This window comes from Ahaetulla prasina, chromosome 2 (genome assembly GCF_028640845.1).
Source record: "Ahaetulla prasina isolate Xishuangbanna chromosome 2, ASM2864084v1, whole genome shotgun sequence".
In the NCBI taxonomy this organism is placed as follows: Eukaryota; Metazoa; Chordata; class Lepidosauria; order Squamata; family Colubridae; genus Ahaetulla; species Ahaetulla prasina.
In genome coordinates, this window is record NC_080540.1 from 226,830,583 (window position 1) to 226,848,097 (window position 17,515).

General features: G+C 37.8%; 1 protein-coding gene across 1 annotated transcript in view; it reads left to right on the plus strand.

Annotated features, from left to right (window-relative positions):
• Nucleotides 1–5,994: 5,994 nt before the first annotated feature.
• The window catches only part of GLDC (glycine decarboxylase), a 39,012-nt gene continuing 27,491 nt past the window's right edge, over nucleotides 5,995–17,515 (plus strand). Inside the window, exons 1-2 of the mRNA XM_058170011.1 lie at nucleotides 5,995–6,392; nucleotides 6,820–6,898. Coding sequence (XP_058025994.1) covers nucleotides 6,093–6,392; nucleotides 6,820–6,898 — 379 coding nt within the window. The 5' untranslated portion in view covers nucleotides 5,995–6,092. The remainder of the gene's footprint in view (nucleotides 6,393–6,819; nucleotides 6,899–17,515) is intronic.

Below are 17,515 nucleotides of genomic sequence, written 5' to 3' on the forward strand. Positions count from 1 at the left end.
TAACTGTGCTTAAAATATTATGAAATGATATAGAGGATTTATCTGGCCAAAAATAGCATTCGATCCTCTCAAACACCCATATTTCTTAACATGATAGCAATTATGAATTGCATATTAACAGAAATGCTGAAGCAGAAGTGTTATTTTTTTTAATGGAAGTTATTTCATCCTTGATGACATTTAGTAAAAAGAAAATGTAGACGCAATACAAAGCTATCAGACTTCCCAGTGAGCAGCTATGCAACTCTACTCTTCCAGAAACAATTCTGCATCCATGAACTGCACAAGCTGAACATATTCAGTACAGGTAGTTTTTTTCGATTTATGACCACAGTTGAGCCCAAAATTTCTGGTATTAAGCAAGGCAGTTGCTAAGTGAATTTTGCCCCATTTTATGGCCTTTTTTACCACAGTTGTTAAGTGAATTGCTACAGTTAAGTGAATCAAGCTGTTATTAAGTGAATCTATCTTCTCCCATTGACTTTGCTTGTCTGGAGCAAGCTGGAAAAGTAACAAATGGTGATCACATGACCCCAGGACAGTGTAACTCTCATAAATACGTTCCAGTTGCCAAATGCTCAATTTGTATCACATGGCTGTGTGGGGATGCTGCAACAGTCATAAGTGTGAAATCTGGTCATAAATCACTTTTTTCAGTGCTTTATTAACTTCAAATGGTCACTAAACGAGTACCTGTCTGACAGGATAAGTTGCTTTTGCTGACAAGAAAAAGTTATACACCTTTTTATTTGTTAATCACAATTATATAACTGCTCTCTGTGATGTACATACAATAGAATCTGTATCACATAACCTTTTAAATCTTCCTTTTTTATACGGATAATCATGGAAATAATCTACAAGTATCTATAAATTCTGCGGGGGGTTTATATCAAATGCTCACTTCAATATTATCTGAGCAGTGACAAAACTTTGTTTGGCAGTCTGATGGCTAACACAAGATACACAAGATAGGATATTGTAACGAAGAGTATATTCTAAGGTAGTGTTTTGGCACTTTTATGTCTTAGTATTTTAGCAAATCCATTTTTAATACATTGGTAATTTAAAATTTTCAGGGCTTTTTGTGAAAGCCAACAGGGTTGGGACCACTCAGATTTCCAGGGGATGATGTCAACTGAGGGGAAGCTACTGACTGGACCCAGAGCATGTCCCTCCCGCTAAACCAGATGGGGTGGGTAGATGTAATGGAGAGAGATTATCTTTCAGATTACTCTGTCCCATGCCATGAAGGGCTTTATTATAGCTCATATCTGCACCTTGAATTGTACCCAGAAGCAAACCAGCCAACGCAGCCCACAATGCAGAGGTATAGCATATGCCGATTAAGGGACGCACGTTAACTGCTCACAGAGCCTCAATTTTTACCAGCTGAAGCTTATGATACTTTATGAATATTCTCAGCCTGAATTAATCTACTGTAGGACTACTTCCTACTTTACTTCTGCCTGTTTCTTTAAAGCATTACCTTTCTGCCCAGATTAAAAATTGGGGTAGGGAATTTGGGATGGCAGTAGGTATTTATAGACAAGAAAGGTGATTTCAAAATGTTGCTGAATGGCAAAGTTATATTATTATGGGATCATGCTTGTCATATTTGACATTTTATGAGCAGCTTTTCTCTGTACTTTGACACTGAATGTTCCCAATATACTCTACATGACATATGTGAAAATGTTTCCTGACTCTAGACCAGCCAGAGATTGATATAATATAATTGCATAATTATCTCCTAAGCAATCAAAGTTTCATTTCTACTGTCCTGTATAATAATTAATCTATAACTATATAGATTAAACAGCTGCTATTTTTATTTCATGTTACTCATATATATTTTTGAATTACTGCTCTGCAGATTTCTCCATGACTAAAATTGGAGGAAAGAACAGCTCTCAGTCACCATACATGCATGACCAAATTAGGTCTGCTAAAGTACCAACTCAGCCCTCGATTACTTTGGTGGTTATGAGATGGATAGAATAGAATAGAATAGAATAGAATAGAATAGAATAGAATAGAATAGAATAGAATAGAATAGAATAGAATAGAATTCTTTATTGGCTAAGTGTGATTGGAAACAATTTATGTCCAGGATGTGAAGGGTCTGTAAATATTTCACAGCCCTCTTTTTGACTCGTGCAGTTTACAGGTCCTCAATGGAAGGCAGGTTGGTAGCAATTGTTTTTTCTGCAGTTCTAATTATCCTCTGAAGTCTGTGTCTGTCTTGTTGGGTTTCAAACCAAACCAGACAGTTATAGAGGTGCAGATGACAGACTCAAGAATTCCTCTGTAGAACTGAATCAGCAGCTCTTTGTGCAGTTTGAGCTTCTTGAGTTGGCACAGAAATGTGTCTCCCTCTGGGTGAACAACCACAGACCTGTGTCCCGTATCAGTAGGCAGCATGATATGTACTTGCTTTTGCAAATGTGCAGCATCATACAAATAACAAAGTGAGATATTGCCTTGATATGGTGAGATATAATTTACAGAAACACATACCAGCTTGGTCATCACTCAGGTCAATAAGGACCATGCTAGGTGTTAGAGTTCCTGGACGTCTAGTGAAAATGGGCTACAGGACTCAAGACTGCTGATTGAGCAACCATGGCCAGCAGCTGTAGAACTACTGGAAGAGAAGATGTTTATCCATCACAAATATACAGAGATTGATTCAGAACAGCTTACATCCTTTGACACCATCAAACATCAACATCTGACTATCCCAGGTTCTTGTGAAGTATTCAGTCGGTGGATAAAAATGCCAAATCCAGTCTGAACATCTGGTTGACTGTGTGACGAACCATAATAATAATGTGAAAAAACAGTGGATCACTTAGTTGAAAGGACATAGAGCTCACTAATCTTGTCAGATCAAACCAGCTTGGCAGATGTTATGGGAGACAGGCAGTTCCTTAATTGAACCATGCCATACATCATGATGAAGATTGTGATGATGATGATGATGATGGTGATCATGATCATGACAACACACATACTGTTTATCATAGTGCCTTCAATGGCTTGAATGTTTTCCCTATCTCATTCCTACAAGTGGCTGTATGCTGCCTCATGTAGGCCTGGCACCAAGTGAATGATTTCATAAATCATTAACTTAATGGCAGTTAGATGTAGGAGCAGTGTGACATTTTGGATTTTGCAGAAGCAAATTGCATTTGCTACAGTGGTCCCTGAGAATCATCATTGCACTGACATGATGTCCATGTACCTAGGAAGGTAATTTCTTATTTGATGGATGTTGTGTGCATTCATGTCCTTTTAGAGAATTCATAAAACAAACTCACTGCATTGGTGAATTATGAATTGTTATATGGTGAGTTATTAAGGTAGCTACGTTATTATTGTCTTTTCCTAATATTCTTTATTTTTAATGTTTTAATAATTATAATATTATTTTAATATTTATTAACAGCATATTTTTAGCTCTGTTGTATACTAGCCTCAGTCACATGCATGAGATGGATAACTATATAAATTTTATAGATACAGAAACATTCTGCTTTTTATCATAGGCATGCTTTTGCACATCCTGTGGACAAAACTATTCCTTCCTGGCAGCCATGTGTCTGATTTGGCTGCACATCAATTAATTTGTTTTTTTCTTTTGCTTTCTAGCACAGTGTACCCAAACAAACATGAAATGTCTTGCAGAGGAGTAGAACAGCGGGAGGGCCCAATCTGCCTACACACATGTACTCATAACTATTTGGCACAGCAGCACCTGCAAGAGAGAATTTTTAAAAAACCAAGGTGGTGGAGGCAGCTCCTCTCCTTTTTGTGCGTACATTAACCATACAAGTACCAAAGATAAACCAATAGAAGAAAATGGAGTTATCTATGACAAGGGTGGTGCCAGGAGGATGCAGGTGGCCGAGCATTAATGGATGGCCTACATGCGGCCATGTGGGTTTTACCCATGGTGCCAAAATAGGAAGATGGTTTTATGGGGCTCTGATCTTTGTCTGAGCTTCATTGACCAGGGTTGGCTATTCTACCAATGGCAATGAACAAGCTTCTAATCATGGAGAGAACCATTAGACCAAAGAACTCCAATTTGCATTTTCTTTAACAAGAGACACTTACTGTTCCTGGCTTTTTTGTCTTCAGGCATAGGTCCTGCTTTCCATCTTAGGTCTGCTTGTGGTTCTTATTTATTATTTATTTTATTTTATTAGATTTTTATACCGCCCTTCTTGGCTGTGGAATACTCACCGCTGAGGCTTCCTAAGTCCCAGAGGCAGCAAATACTTGCAAGGCATGATCAGGCACATCAGTTATATGCTGGTCTTGTTTAATATCCCTTCACATTAGATCACACAGATGTGATAAGTCCCTAGTGTCCCTGAAGCACTGGGGATGGTACATTGCGGCAAGTTCTGCATCAGCTGCATTGCATCTCTGCTGGTGCAGCATAGGACCTGGAGCTGCTCCCTTGTGGCAACCGTGTTGTGTGTTTCCTCTCAAAGCTCTTGTATAAAGTTACCACTGCTTCACAGTCTACCATTATTCTTCTCAGGATCTCTCAGTTATGCTTCAGTTGATGAATGAGGGACTCCCACCTATTTTTGATGTATGAGTGATGCCTCTTTTGTCTTGGAAGGATTATGCAGGAACACACTGCAACTCTTTTGGAAGTCATAAGAAGGAAACTGAATGAATGAGATCTAAGTATTGATTACTTTGCTGTCCTCAGGCCTAGCAGTTGTCTGCATGCTGTGGACCAGGGAGTGCAATGTCAATGATCATGCCTTCTACCTGTCCAAATGTTGCAATGATCCCAATAGCTTCTACTGGAATCTCAACCAACATATACAGCAAAAACTCAATGCATATTACAGGTGTACCCCTACACAGAGAACAGCAAATGCAAAATAACTGACCAACCAAAGCAGCATCTGAAAGATCAAAAGGGACAGATTCAGGCTTGTAAGCTCAGAAGATACAGATACAGATAACAAACATGGTGTCATCAGCAGTGCAATAACATGGAAAGTTGACTTCATTGTATCCCCAAAGTAGAGCAGCAGATGTTGCCATGCTCCACTGCGACCAAGGGGGATGCATCACCTTGCATCTGGCCATTGAGCAAAGACTATGATGTATGTGCGAATGGGCCTTGTAGAATGTCCTCAAGAGGTCTCGTAACACTGCAAATGAAGCTGCTGGTTCCTTTGCGTTCCCTTGGTGAATCTCACAGACTTGCCTTGCTTCTGACTGAGAATACTTACAGGCTTTGGAGTTATTGCAGCACAAAATCTGTGTGATAGTAGAGTGGGCAGAAAGTGATTTAACATTGTGGATTTTGTTCTTCCCCTTTCTGTGAAATATTCATTGCATCTTTTTTTCCGGGTAGAGAGCAGGGTTATGGGGGATCATGAGGAACTAACCAACAGCCATGATTCATGACATTCATTGCACTCTCCGTCACTTTCAGCTTACTGAGTTGGAAGATCAAGACAAACATTGTTGAACACTTCAATACTTCCAGTAGCAGAATTGTGGCTGGTGGCCAAGAGAGACCAAAATTGTTGGGTTATCCTTGTACCAGCTATGGAGATTTGCCTTTGGCAGAATGACTTACTAAGCCTAAGGAGTATTTCTTCAGCAACAAGTGTGATCCTTGTGTGGAAAAACATTGAAACAAAAATTAGGGTAGGAGGAAAAAAAATATAAAATAAAAGGAGGAAAAAAAGATCATTTCAACGCTCTCCGTCATCATCTCTCTTTTCACTCTGGAGAAACAATTATGATAACGCCTGACTGCGAGGAACTGGCTGACAGCCAGTTTCGCGTCGTTTGTTCTGTCCTGTCCTGTCCAATCCAGCCTTGGGAGGAGCGCGCATTGGCTGGCGAAGGGGCAGCCTCTCGGCAGGTGGCTTCGGCGGGGAGATCTGAGGCAGGGCGGGGCCAAAAAGCCCTCCCTTCGGCTGACGATCGGCTCGGGGGTTATAATAGGGTGGGGGGGCCTGGGAGGAAAGAGTTGCCGGCTGCCGTCTTCGAAACGCAAACTAACTTTGCCCGGGCGAATTGGGGGCTGTTGGCTTCTAGGCATCATGCAGTCTTGCGTCCAGTGGTGGGGGAGGCTGGTGGGTCGGGGGGCCAATCTGCACGGGCACCATGGCAGCGCCTGGGGAGGCAAGAAGCCGCCAGGCCGATGGGGACGCAGGGAGCAGCTGAGACTGGCTTGTGTGAGAAGCAATAGCAACCTCGGAGCGAGACCCGCCACCGCCACCGCCACCGCCTCTTCCAGGCACATCGAGAAACTCCTGGGCAGCCACGATGACTTTTCTGAGCGACACATTGGTCCAGGGGACAAAGAGAAGCAAGAGATGCTGCAGACTGTCGGTCTGTCGGTGAGGAAGCTCCATGAGCTACCTTCCTTCCTTCCTTCCTTCCTTCCTTCCTTCCTTTCTCTCTTTCGCTCTCCCTCTTTCTTCCTTCCCTCCCTCCCCCCATAGTTTCTCTAACATTCCCCCTTTAGCAGCGCCCGATTTGCTTTGTCTTTGCATCCCTCTCCCTCCGAGTCACATCATCATATCCATACATCATTTTCTACCATGTCACATCAACTGATCTCCATTCGAAAGGGACAGAGGAAGAATGTGAACTGAATTTCATAAAATCCCTTTTTGTTAGTGAGAGGTTTAATTAACATTTCTCAATCTCTTTTGTGGTGCCTTCCCATGCCTCACTTTTAGTCTCTTTGACTATGAATCTTACAAGAAGTGGAGGTCTAAACTTGATTCTTATGATGCTTTGATGTATCCCTTGTATTTTTAGACGATTGATGAGTTGATCAATAGAACAATTCCTGCTAATATCCGCTTGCAACGGCCTCTGAAGATGGATGACCATATATGTAAGTGTCCTTTTCACACAATTGTTATTATGGTTATGTGCCATCAAATTGGTGTTGACTCTTAGCAACCTCATGGGTGCTGTAAAAACCCAAATTAAAATCTCCTCTCCCCCACCCCTGTGTAATTAACCACTAGAATTTAAAGGAAAATTACATTTTCTCATCTATACTAGATGCAGTTTTATGTTCATAACAAGATCTGATTGTGATTTCAGATCTTCCACAGTTCTTCAGTGTTCTTCTAATTATATCTAAATACAATATCATAGAAATATTTATTGCTTCTCACCTATTGTTACAGAAAATTTTAGTTAGGAAAGCAGAGGAAGTGGCTTTTCATAGTAAAATATGAGAGCTTTTATAACAGATTTAAAAGAAACTATGAAAGAACTATAATGTAGCCATGTGTAAATTAAGTATTTCGGAAGTATATTTCTGAAATGTATTAATCTTTCTTGTACAGTACTGTTATTTGAATCACTTCTGGGCTCTAGGTATAGGTTCATTATTATATGCATTCAAGATTGCCAGGTAGAAGGATAATGTTTTAAATATAGTTGTTTAGAAATAGCTGCACAAAAGACACTGCCTGTGTTGGGAGTTTGGATTTGAATACCTTAATCCAAATTATATGTTCTGGTGTATCTATTTCTGGTGTTATTGCAAATGTGATATACTAGCAGCATTTAACCATAAAAGCTAGCTATATTCTATCCAATTAATTCTTGGATAAGAACATAGCCAGGAAATCACAAAACTGTTGTTTAGTCTGGGAAATGAGAAAAAGGATGTTGCAAACTCTTTCTATATAGTTACAAATCCCTTTTATAAAGTTAGAGAGAAAACGTTTTTCTAGAGCTACTAAAAGTTAAGTTGAGCTTGAGGGAATCTTTATCTTTTGGCTGTCCACAAACAATTCCAAAAATACCATTTAAGCAATATTTTAGAACATCTAAGTACAGAACACTCTCAAAACAATTAGAATACTTTTGATTGGAACGGAATTCATTTATACATAAAGTAATTTCTATGGGGAGAGGAAGAGAAAAAGTTGGAAAAAAACATCAACTCTTATTTGTAAAGTGCCCCCTATGCATAATGTGAAAATGATCTCTTAACGAAGATTTTTTCCTGGCACTTATGACATAGGCTGATAAATTGAAGTTGTAGACAATAAATACAATTTCATTGTGGCTTTTAGACACCCAGAAGATGACTGTATTTAATGCAGCATAACTTGCTGCATGTTTATTTTTGCTAATATTTTGGTATGTAACATATAAGGGATTTTCTGCCTCTTGTTCTACTTTTGATGTGGCTCATCAGCAATTTGAGGATAAACTTCAGGCCCTGCGGCTTTTGTCAAGTTCCTGGCTAGTTCAATCTGGTTCGTTTTGATGACATCACAGAACAGAAGCTGCAGCCAGAATGAAAGAGCTGGAGAGGTGATACAATCAAAAGGGAAACACAAAGCAAAGAATCCATGTGTGATGAAAAATTTCTATATTTCCTAGTTTAAAATCAGGAAAACCAGAGTGTTAATATTTAAAGGAATATGGCTAAATGACTTTCAAGAGAAACCTAATTTAATTAACCCAGATAAAATACCTGCAATGTTAGGTCTTCCATATTAAGGTTGCATATATCCAAACATTTACTAGATTGTAGCAAAGAGATACAAATAATAATAATAAAAATAAACTTAAAATGTTGTCAGCTAGTGATCAAATGGATTTATGCTAACCACATATAGTAGCATAGGAATAATGTGTCTCAACCAAACTATATATTGAACCTATTTAGATACATCTTCCTAGCATAAAATATAGCCATTTCTATCAAACGAGAGGAGTGTGTGTGCATGTCTAGTAAGCAGTGGAGCAAGTAGGAATTCCCAGATTTTATGTTACTTCAAAAAAAATAATGTGAAGAAATAATATAGCTTGCTTTGCTTCTGCTACTAGCTAAAGAAATCAAGGAGGAATATAACTGTTCGTGGTAAGTAATGTATGGCTTAATATAACATGGTGTGGCCATGAAGAAGATGAGATGTATTTTATATATTTATACTATTTCTAAACCATCTTTAAAGCCAAATATCTTTCAATCCTAAAATAGGCTTCCATATCATTAGCCAACAATCTTTGATCCTCTGAGATACCATTGGTACCTGCTAAGTTAACCTTGTTAAGCTGTTGACATCTAAACTATTTTGCAAGAAGGTGCTTCTTGGTGCTTTCTGAGCTTGGTTGTTTTCTTGTAGACATTTCATTACCCAAGTAGGTAACATCATCAGTGCTGTAGATCAAGGACCCCATAGTTCAACTATGAATTACAAAAATTTCAAGTATTCTCTTCTACCGGTATTTCGCGAAATATGCTGAGTATCTAAATGTGTGTATTTCCAGAGTACAAATGAAGCACAACCACCACTTCTTTTAAAAAAAAATATTTTTTGTGAAAATCTTCCACTTTTTAGTTTCAGTTCTGGTCATTCTGCTTACATTGCACATTTCCTTCTTCCTTAACTGAATTGCACAACCAGTAGTTATTTAAATCCACTATATTTCAATATTACCCCAAAAGGACTTTTTTTGTCTCTATGCTTCAGCATTATTTCATCCCAAGCATGAGTCTTCTGTAATGCTTAATATAGATAGAGAGGACCAAACTGCATTTTAGCCTCTGCAGGCTAAGGTTAAATGAGTCTATATCAAATTAGTAACACCAAACATAATGTAGTTTCTTTGGCATTATATAAAATGAAGCTAATGGTGAGATTATCTGTTAGGGAAGATTAGTCATTTTTTGCTTCATTTATTTGCAATTTTCAGAGTTCACATATTCCATCTGGGTCAACTGGTCAGTTTTATGAATTAACTACCTTCTGTATCAGGTGATGGTCTCATCAGGGATACTATGATATGAAAGAGAAAGTGGGAGTTTTGATAGGCACCCCTTTTTGATGAAGCAATAGAATCAACACTATTGTCTCTTTCCAACCACATTGCTTGTTTGTATGACACTTTTCCTAGGAAGGGGGTTACTTTGGCATTTAAATAATGCCAAGTAATAAATAATACTGAATTTTTGAGTACATCCATCTTGTGGGTTGTGTTTTTGAACATGGTGTACTTCTAGATACCCCTGAGTCAGACTGATGAGAATAGTGCATTGCAGAATGGTTTCAATTTCAATTTCTACCTCTGATTAATAGATCTCTTGGTCATCCAGATTCAGCCTAGGTCCAGAGTCTGCTCATAGATGAACTACTTTTTATTACAGTGTGTGTGCTAGGTTTTGTGCAGGAGCTCAAAAGATCCATTAGATCCTGACTGGCCAATCTTTCACAAAGCATTCTATATAACCATAATTCATTTAAATTTTAGATATCATCACTTTGTGGTAATTTTACATGTTGTCGTATTTAATATAAATTTAATGTTTACATTATAATGTAATATAGGCTGAATCTTGGACCTCACTTATAGATGTTAGGTTGTTTCATAACTGCATTTTAACTTTGTCTTAAGCTTTATTTTGTTTCTCATCTACTAAAATAGATTAGTGAATAAATATATCCACAGAACACTCTGTTTGCACTGGTCTGTCAGTAAACTAAATTGAAAAATTTGAAATTTAATGGTTGAAAAAACTAGTATACACTTTCACCATATTTAGAAAGAATAGAATAGAAGTTGAATGCTTCTGTGTCTTCAGCAAAGCTTGTCAGTAGATTCCAGTTTTCCTTGAAAGTTGCATAGGAACCCTGCTTACTGAGTAATTGGGCCAGACTGTGGTCGTATTACTTGTTTTCATGGAAGCTGAATGGTAGGTTTCATGTCTATAATACTTTATTCATCCGAGCTGCATAGTAGTACCCAGAATGAGAAATTATAATTTAGTTAATTACAGGGAGTCCTTGGTTACCAACAACAGTAGGAGCCAGAACTGCTATTGTTAAGCAATTGATAGTAAAGCACAACGACCATGCTACTTTAGTGACCTCAAGTTATGGCAATCCCTGTTGCTGTCATTAAATGATGACAATGTGGTTGGAAAGAGACTGGCTAAGCTAGTGGGAGGAATGAAGCAGGGAATTAGCTTGGAATCTCAATGTTGGCATAAAATGGCAAAATCTGACACACACACACACACACACACACACACACACACATGTTGTTGAACCTAGTCAAATCTAGCCCTGGTGCAAACTGCCACTGTGAGAAGATTCCCAGGTTTGAACAATAAAATGGCTAATTAAAGTTTTCATGTGTGGATCTGATTGTTCAAGCCTGACACATGCAGGTTATTAAATGAGGACTTCACATAGCCATGACTTCCAATATCCTGCTAACTTCCCCATTTACTTATGGGAAGCCAGAAATCACAATCACATCATGTCAGAGATATTGTGATGGTCAGAACCCACAAGACTCATTGTAAGTACCCCTCATTCAACACAGTTGGAAATTCAACGGTCACTGAAGAGATGGATATAAGCCAACGACCACCTGTACAATAGATTTTTTTCCTATGAATTGTTATGAAATATCTCCAACGTATATGAGACATATGGTAAAAAAAATTGTCAACATTTAACAATTTTATTCTTTTAAAGAAAAGTTATTATCTGCTAATGTTTGGTTATTATATTTAGAAACTGACTGGCAATGCTAATGTGTTTTTAAAACTATATAGACGCTTGGGAAATATAGAAATTTCTCCAGGTAAAAGTAACATCTTATTTCATCTTATTTCTGAAGATGCCTAGAAGTTAACATTAGCCTGAATGTGCAGTATAGGTAGTCCTCAACTTTCAACCATTCAATTAATGACTGCTCAAAGCTACAACAGCACTGAAAAAGTGAATCATGACTATTTTTCACACTTACAACCATTGCAGCATCCTCAGGTCACATGATCAAAATTTGGACACTTGACAACTGGCTCAGATGTATGATGGTTGCAGTGTCCCAGTGCCATGTGATCATGTTTTGTGAATTTCTGACAAGCAGTCAATTGGGAAGCCAGAATCACTTAACAACTGTGTTACTAAATTAACAGCTGCAGAGATTCATTTAAAATGGGGCCATATTCTTTTAATAACTACCTTGCTTAGCAACAGAAATTTTGGGCTCAGTTGTGGTCGTAAGTTGAGGACTAGCTGTATTCCCTTTTCTCTCTCATTTTCAATTCTGATAGAGCAGTGCCAAAGATCAATGAGCAAAGTTAAGATCATTGCCTGCAATCATGTTATGCAATTCCTTCGGCTCATAATAATCAAGGTCAAAAGAGGCGTTTATTAAACCAAATGAATTCTTAGCTGAAGTTGCTGAACAAATACTTAACTATTTCCAGAATAGTCGGTTTACTATATAGTACATTTTGTCTTCACTGCAGGAAGAAATGGGCTGAGTCAGGTGGCTAATTGCCAAGTATTTCATAATAAGTGTTTACACTCCTTTGGATTCAGTACATTGTTTACAGCTTTCTCAAGTCGAGGCATAAAGGCCAATGTCTGTTCTATGATATGATAAATAACACCAATAAAGATATCTTAAAACTTCACTTGAAGTTCCTATTAAATCAATCCAAAATATTATCTGGCACTGGTTTTGCTAAATCATTATCATACTACTGCAAGTCAGATTCACTGAAACTTTTTTTTCTTTTGAAGCAAAACATTAAAATATAGTAAATCAAAAAGACTTATAACTCTTGAATGGGCAAGATAGTGCACTCCAGGAGTTTTGGTTCACAAATTACAAGTCCTCTGCTATCAGTTGTATTGTCCAAGGTGCCCTAAAATTTGGAGGTTTTGTGTTATGGGCAGAGTATTCACATAATCCATTTAGCAGGTCCTGTCTTGTCAGCTATTTCTATCCAACAGTCTTTTAGCACTGGCTGAGATTCACCGGCATTTCTTAAGTTATTTTGCTTAGGTGCTGATGCCTAAGTTGCTTTGCAAGTTCTTAGATTTATTTAATAATTAAAGCATTCTAAAGGCTGCACATTCCAGACTAAAAAAGTAAAGCACTCATTTCTTGTTAAAATGTTTTAAGTTGTGAAAATCTTTTCACTTTTCAGTTTTTCTTCTGTTTATTTTTTTTCTGTTCAAGATGTGCCCTTCCTGTTTCTATATCTGAAATATGAAAGGTGAACTCTATCTCAATATGTCCCAAGGAGAATTGTTGCCCTCTGTGTCTCAACATTATTTTGTTCCCAGTTTGTTATTTATTGCCTTATTATTTGATAAGGTTTAATATAAATGGAGTGGACCAACCAGTATTTTAACCTCTGTGGGCTAATGCTTGTTTGTGTATGTGTGAGAGAGAGCACACATGTACTTTTGAGTTTATCTTGATTCATTGAGTCCCTGCAGTTTTTTAGGCAAGATTTTTCAAAATTGTTTTGCCATTGCCCATTTCTTATTGCTAACATAGAAAAATTTACCCAGTCGCCTAGCTGCTTTTGTGCTTAAGGCAAGACTAGAATGCAGAGTCTCCTGATGTCTAACCTAGTGCTTTAACCACTACATTGAAATGACTCTTAGAAGTAAATGATATTGGATTGAACTAATAGCACTAAACATTACCTACACCAGTTTCCTTCATATAACATATAATGAAGCTAATGCTCAAGTTATTCATTATTGGTCATTGACCATTTGTTGCTTCATTCATTTATTTCTAACTTTCAGAGTTCCTTAATTTTAGCTGGGTAGTTGGTCAGTAGTATGAAAATTGCATTCTGTATGTAACTGGAGATGGTCTCATTAGAGATTCTTTGATATCTTGAAGGAGAGAGTTGGGAGTTTTTCTAGGCAATTCTCTAATGAGCAGTGGAATCTAAACCAGTGTGTTATAGAAATTACATTTACTGGATGGAGAATACTTTAGCATCTTAAATATGTAAACCAGAATTTTCCAGTATTCCAAATCATGAGGAGGGAACATAATTGCAAGGAAGATTATATGGTCTGCTATTTTATATGTCTTTCAGCATAGAGGTTTAGTATTATGAATATAAATAAGTTACTATATTCATTCACACATTTATAAAACAGTACATCCATCTTGTGGATTATAATACTGAACATGTAGTACCTCCAGATATCCCTGGGTCAGGCTGATGAGAATTATGCATTGCAAAATGGTTGAGAGAGACCACATTTAGAAAAGTTCTGATATATTAACGACTCATGTTTCCTTATGTTTCCTTATGTCTATTACACCAAGAATTGTAGATTCAGAACATTCACATCTGTTGAATGCTTATGCAACTTTAGCAAAGCTAATCAGCAGATTCCAGCTTTCTTTGAAGATTGCATGGGAACCATGCCTACTGCATGATTGGGCTGGACTGCCATCTGTATTACTTGCTTTCATGGATTGAATGGAAGCTTTCATGTGTATAAAAAATCCAAGCTGCATTCTAGGATCCAAAAGGAGAAATTCTACAGGTAGTCCTTGACCTACAACCATTCATTGAGCAACTGTTTGAAATTACAAGAGTGCTGAACAAATGGTAATTACAACCAGTCCTTAAGAGTTCTGGCTGTCCCAGAACCTCAGCAGTTATATGATTGCAATATGGGCACTTAGCAATTGGTTCACACTGATGGCCAGTTGCAGCACCCCATGATTGCATAATTGCCTTTTGCCACCTTCCCTGTTGGCTTCCACAGACTGTCAGTAGGGATGCTGGCAGGGAAGATAGCAAGTCGCTGGGGTCAGTTCTTCTACCACACCCCTCTACACCTGCACTTCATTAGCCACTTCTGCATCCCTGCTCAACCTCCCAGGCCCTCACTGCACCTTTTGCGCATTCTCTGAATCCCGCACCAACTTATATTTGCACCCTCACTTACCCTCCCTCCCTGCACCATGTTCCTTGCATATCCTCACATATCTTTCATGACCCATGTCATGCCTCTCAAACACCTTCCCCAACCACTACCATGCAACCCATCAGTCTCTTCCCCACCTAGCAGCAGCTACTTACCTGGCTGTTTGCCTGGAACTTTCAACTTCCATCCAGCTTCTTTACTGACTTTGATTCTGGGAAGCCAGCAGAAAGTTGCTTTGCCTAATGACTGAGGGATTTGGTTAACAATGGCAACTGGCACTGTAGGGGATTGCCATCATTAAGTGAAGTAGTCACACTTTACAAATGCATCATTTAGCCACAGAACTTCCTATCCCAATTGCCATTGTAAGTCAAGGAACACTTGTAATCCAGGGTTAATTTAGTCTTTTCCATGAAGTTATTATAAATATTTCCAATATGTATGGGACATATGGTAAAAATAAATTTTGATAATATTTAACAATTCTACCATTGTAAAAAAAAAAGGAATTATTGGCTGCTGACACATGGAAACATACAGAAAATGAATGGTAATTATAATGTGCTTAAAAACTACTTAAGCTCTTATGAGAAATGGAGGGCATCTTTCCAGGGAAAAGTAACACCTTGTTTCTGGAGGTGCCTGAAAGTTAACATTGGACTGAATGTGCAGTATTCATTTTTTCTCCCTCTGACTTCTAATTCTGATAAGCAGTGCCAAAAGATCAATGAACTTTGTTCTTGGACACTAAGATTATTGCCTATGATCATGTTATGCAATTCCTTCTGCTGGGAAAAATAAGCAAGGTCAGAACAGGCATGTATTTAGCAAAAGGAATTGCCAGCTGAAGTTCCTGAATGATTAGCTAACTATTTCCAGCAAAGTGAACTTGCTGTAGTATGTTTCCTCGTAACTGCTGCCCTAGAAATTTAGGAGAAGTAGGCTGAGTCAGGTGGCTTATTGCCAAAGCCTTCTTAAAAGTGTTTACTGCTGTCTTGGATTTCAAGTTCTCATTTCAATCAGTACACTGTTTACATCTTCCTCCAAGTTGATGCGTAATCAAAGGCCAATATCTGTTCTATAATATGATAAATATTGGCTACAAAGGAATTTCAAATGTTTTGTACTTTAGCTTAGGCTATCTTTTTTCTGGCTATATATATATATATTTGTTTTCTGAGGTTTTCGCGGGTGTTTGTATGTAGATCTTTGGTTATTCGGGTTTTCTCCCGCGTAAAATTGGAAGTGTCTTGGCGACGTTTCGACAAAGTCTCATTCGTCATCTTCAGGCTTCAGCTTCGTGCTTCCCATTGCTCCCAGAAGCACAAAGCTGAAGCCTGAAGATGACAAATTAGACTTCGTCAAACGCCGCCAAGACACTTCCAATTTTACGCGGGAGAAAACCCGAATAACCAAAGATCTACATATATATATATATATATATATATATATATATATATATATATATATATCTTTAAAGCATTGTTTAATAGTCATTTGGAGTTCAAGTGCAAAGCAAAAATTATCTGGAACTGATTTTACTACATCAGCGTTATACTGCTGTGTCTCAGAATTCAATGAATCTTTTTCTTTTGAAACAAAAAGCTAAAATATAATTAAACAGCCACCCACCCCAAAAAGAGAGTGTTAACTTTTGGACATAAGATGGTATGCTCCAATTTTGGCCACAAATGACAAGTTGTCTGTTATTGGTTAAGCTGACTAAAGCTGATGAGTCTTAAAGCATAAAACTCTGGAGGCATAAAATTATATTAACTTATTAGCTCAAAAGTAGAAGGAACTGATTAGTTGTGTAATCGTTATCTTAAGAGATAAATCATTAGGCAACAGCTGTGTTGTAACACTGGTACGGAATTAATGTACTATTAATATGAGTCCAGGAGTACAAAAAGATACAGGAGAGTCCAAAATGACTACCACAAAAAAAAAAATTTAGGATAAGGATTCCAAATGCACGCATATCAAAATACTGATAAATCATCTTCCAGAATAGATTAAATGATGCATTGATGGTTTACTAGTTTGATCAATATATCAAACTAAATTATTTGCATGGTTCCATTATACAGTTTATTTCACCTTTCTGTGCAGCTACTCTTGTCTGTATCACCCTTTGGAAATATGTATTTGTGAAATCTGGCTTCCATCACAATTTCAAATAAATTTTCTACTCTTTTTTTAAAGTCAATTATCTGCCACATCTGTCACAAACAGATACAGTCTTTGAACTAGATTTCTTCTTGTAGTGTAATCCTTGAAACTTGTGTTGGTGGCAGGTTATTTATTGATAAGCTAGATAGATCTTGCCATTCAAGAAAAATAAATCCTGCCATGTTTGGTAAAACGATCACACAGGTTATTTACTGCCTGTATGAGGAGGATCTCACTTCCATGAATTTAAAGTCTTTAGTGTTTCCATTATTTTTTTTTCTCACCAGGGCTACCTGTTCCTTCCACATCCCCCATCTCAGGGGTTGAACCATATACAAAGGAAGGGTCTGTCTTTACATTAGGATTTCCCATTTCCTCGGTGTTATATTAACATATTTATTTCCATCATTGACTAGTACAAGTTTCCTATGCATAATTTGTGCCATTTGGGCAACATAAGCACTCCTACTTACCTCTAAACATGTGTATTAGAATAGTCAAGGGTACCCACAAGGTGTGATGAAAGAAATCAAGATGGCAGCCGATGGCATTTTGACAAGGCAATCAAAATCCTGGTAGTTTTTCATGTTCAT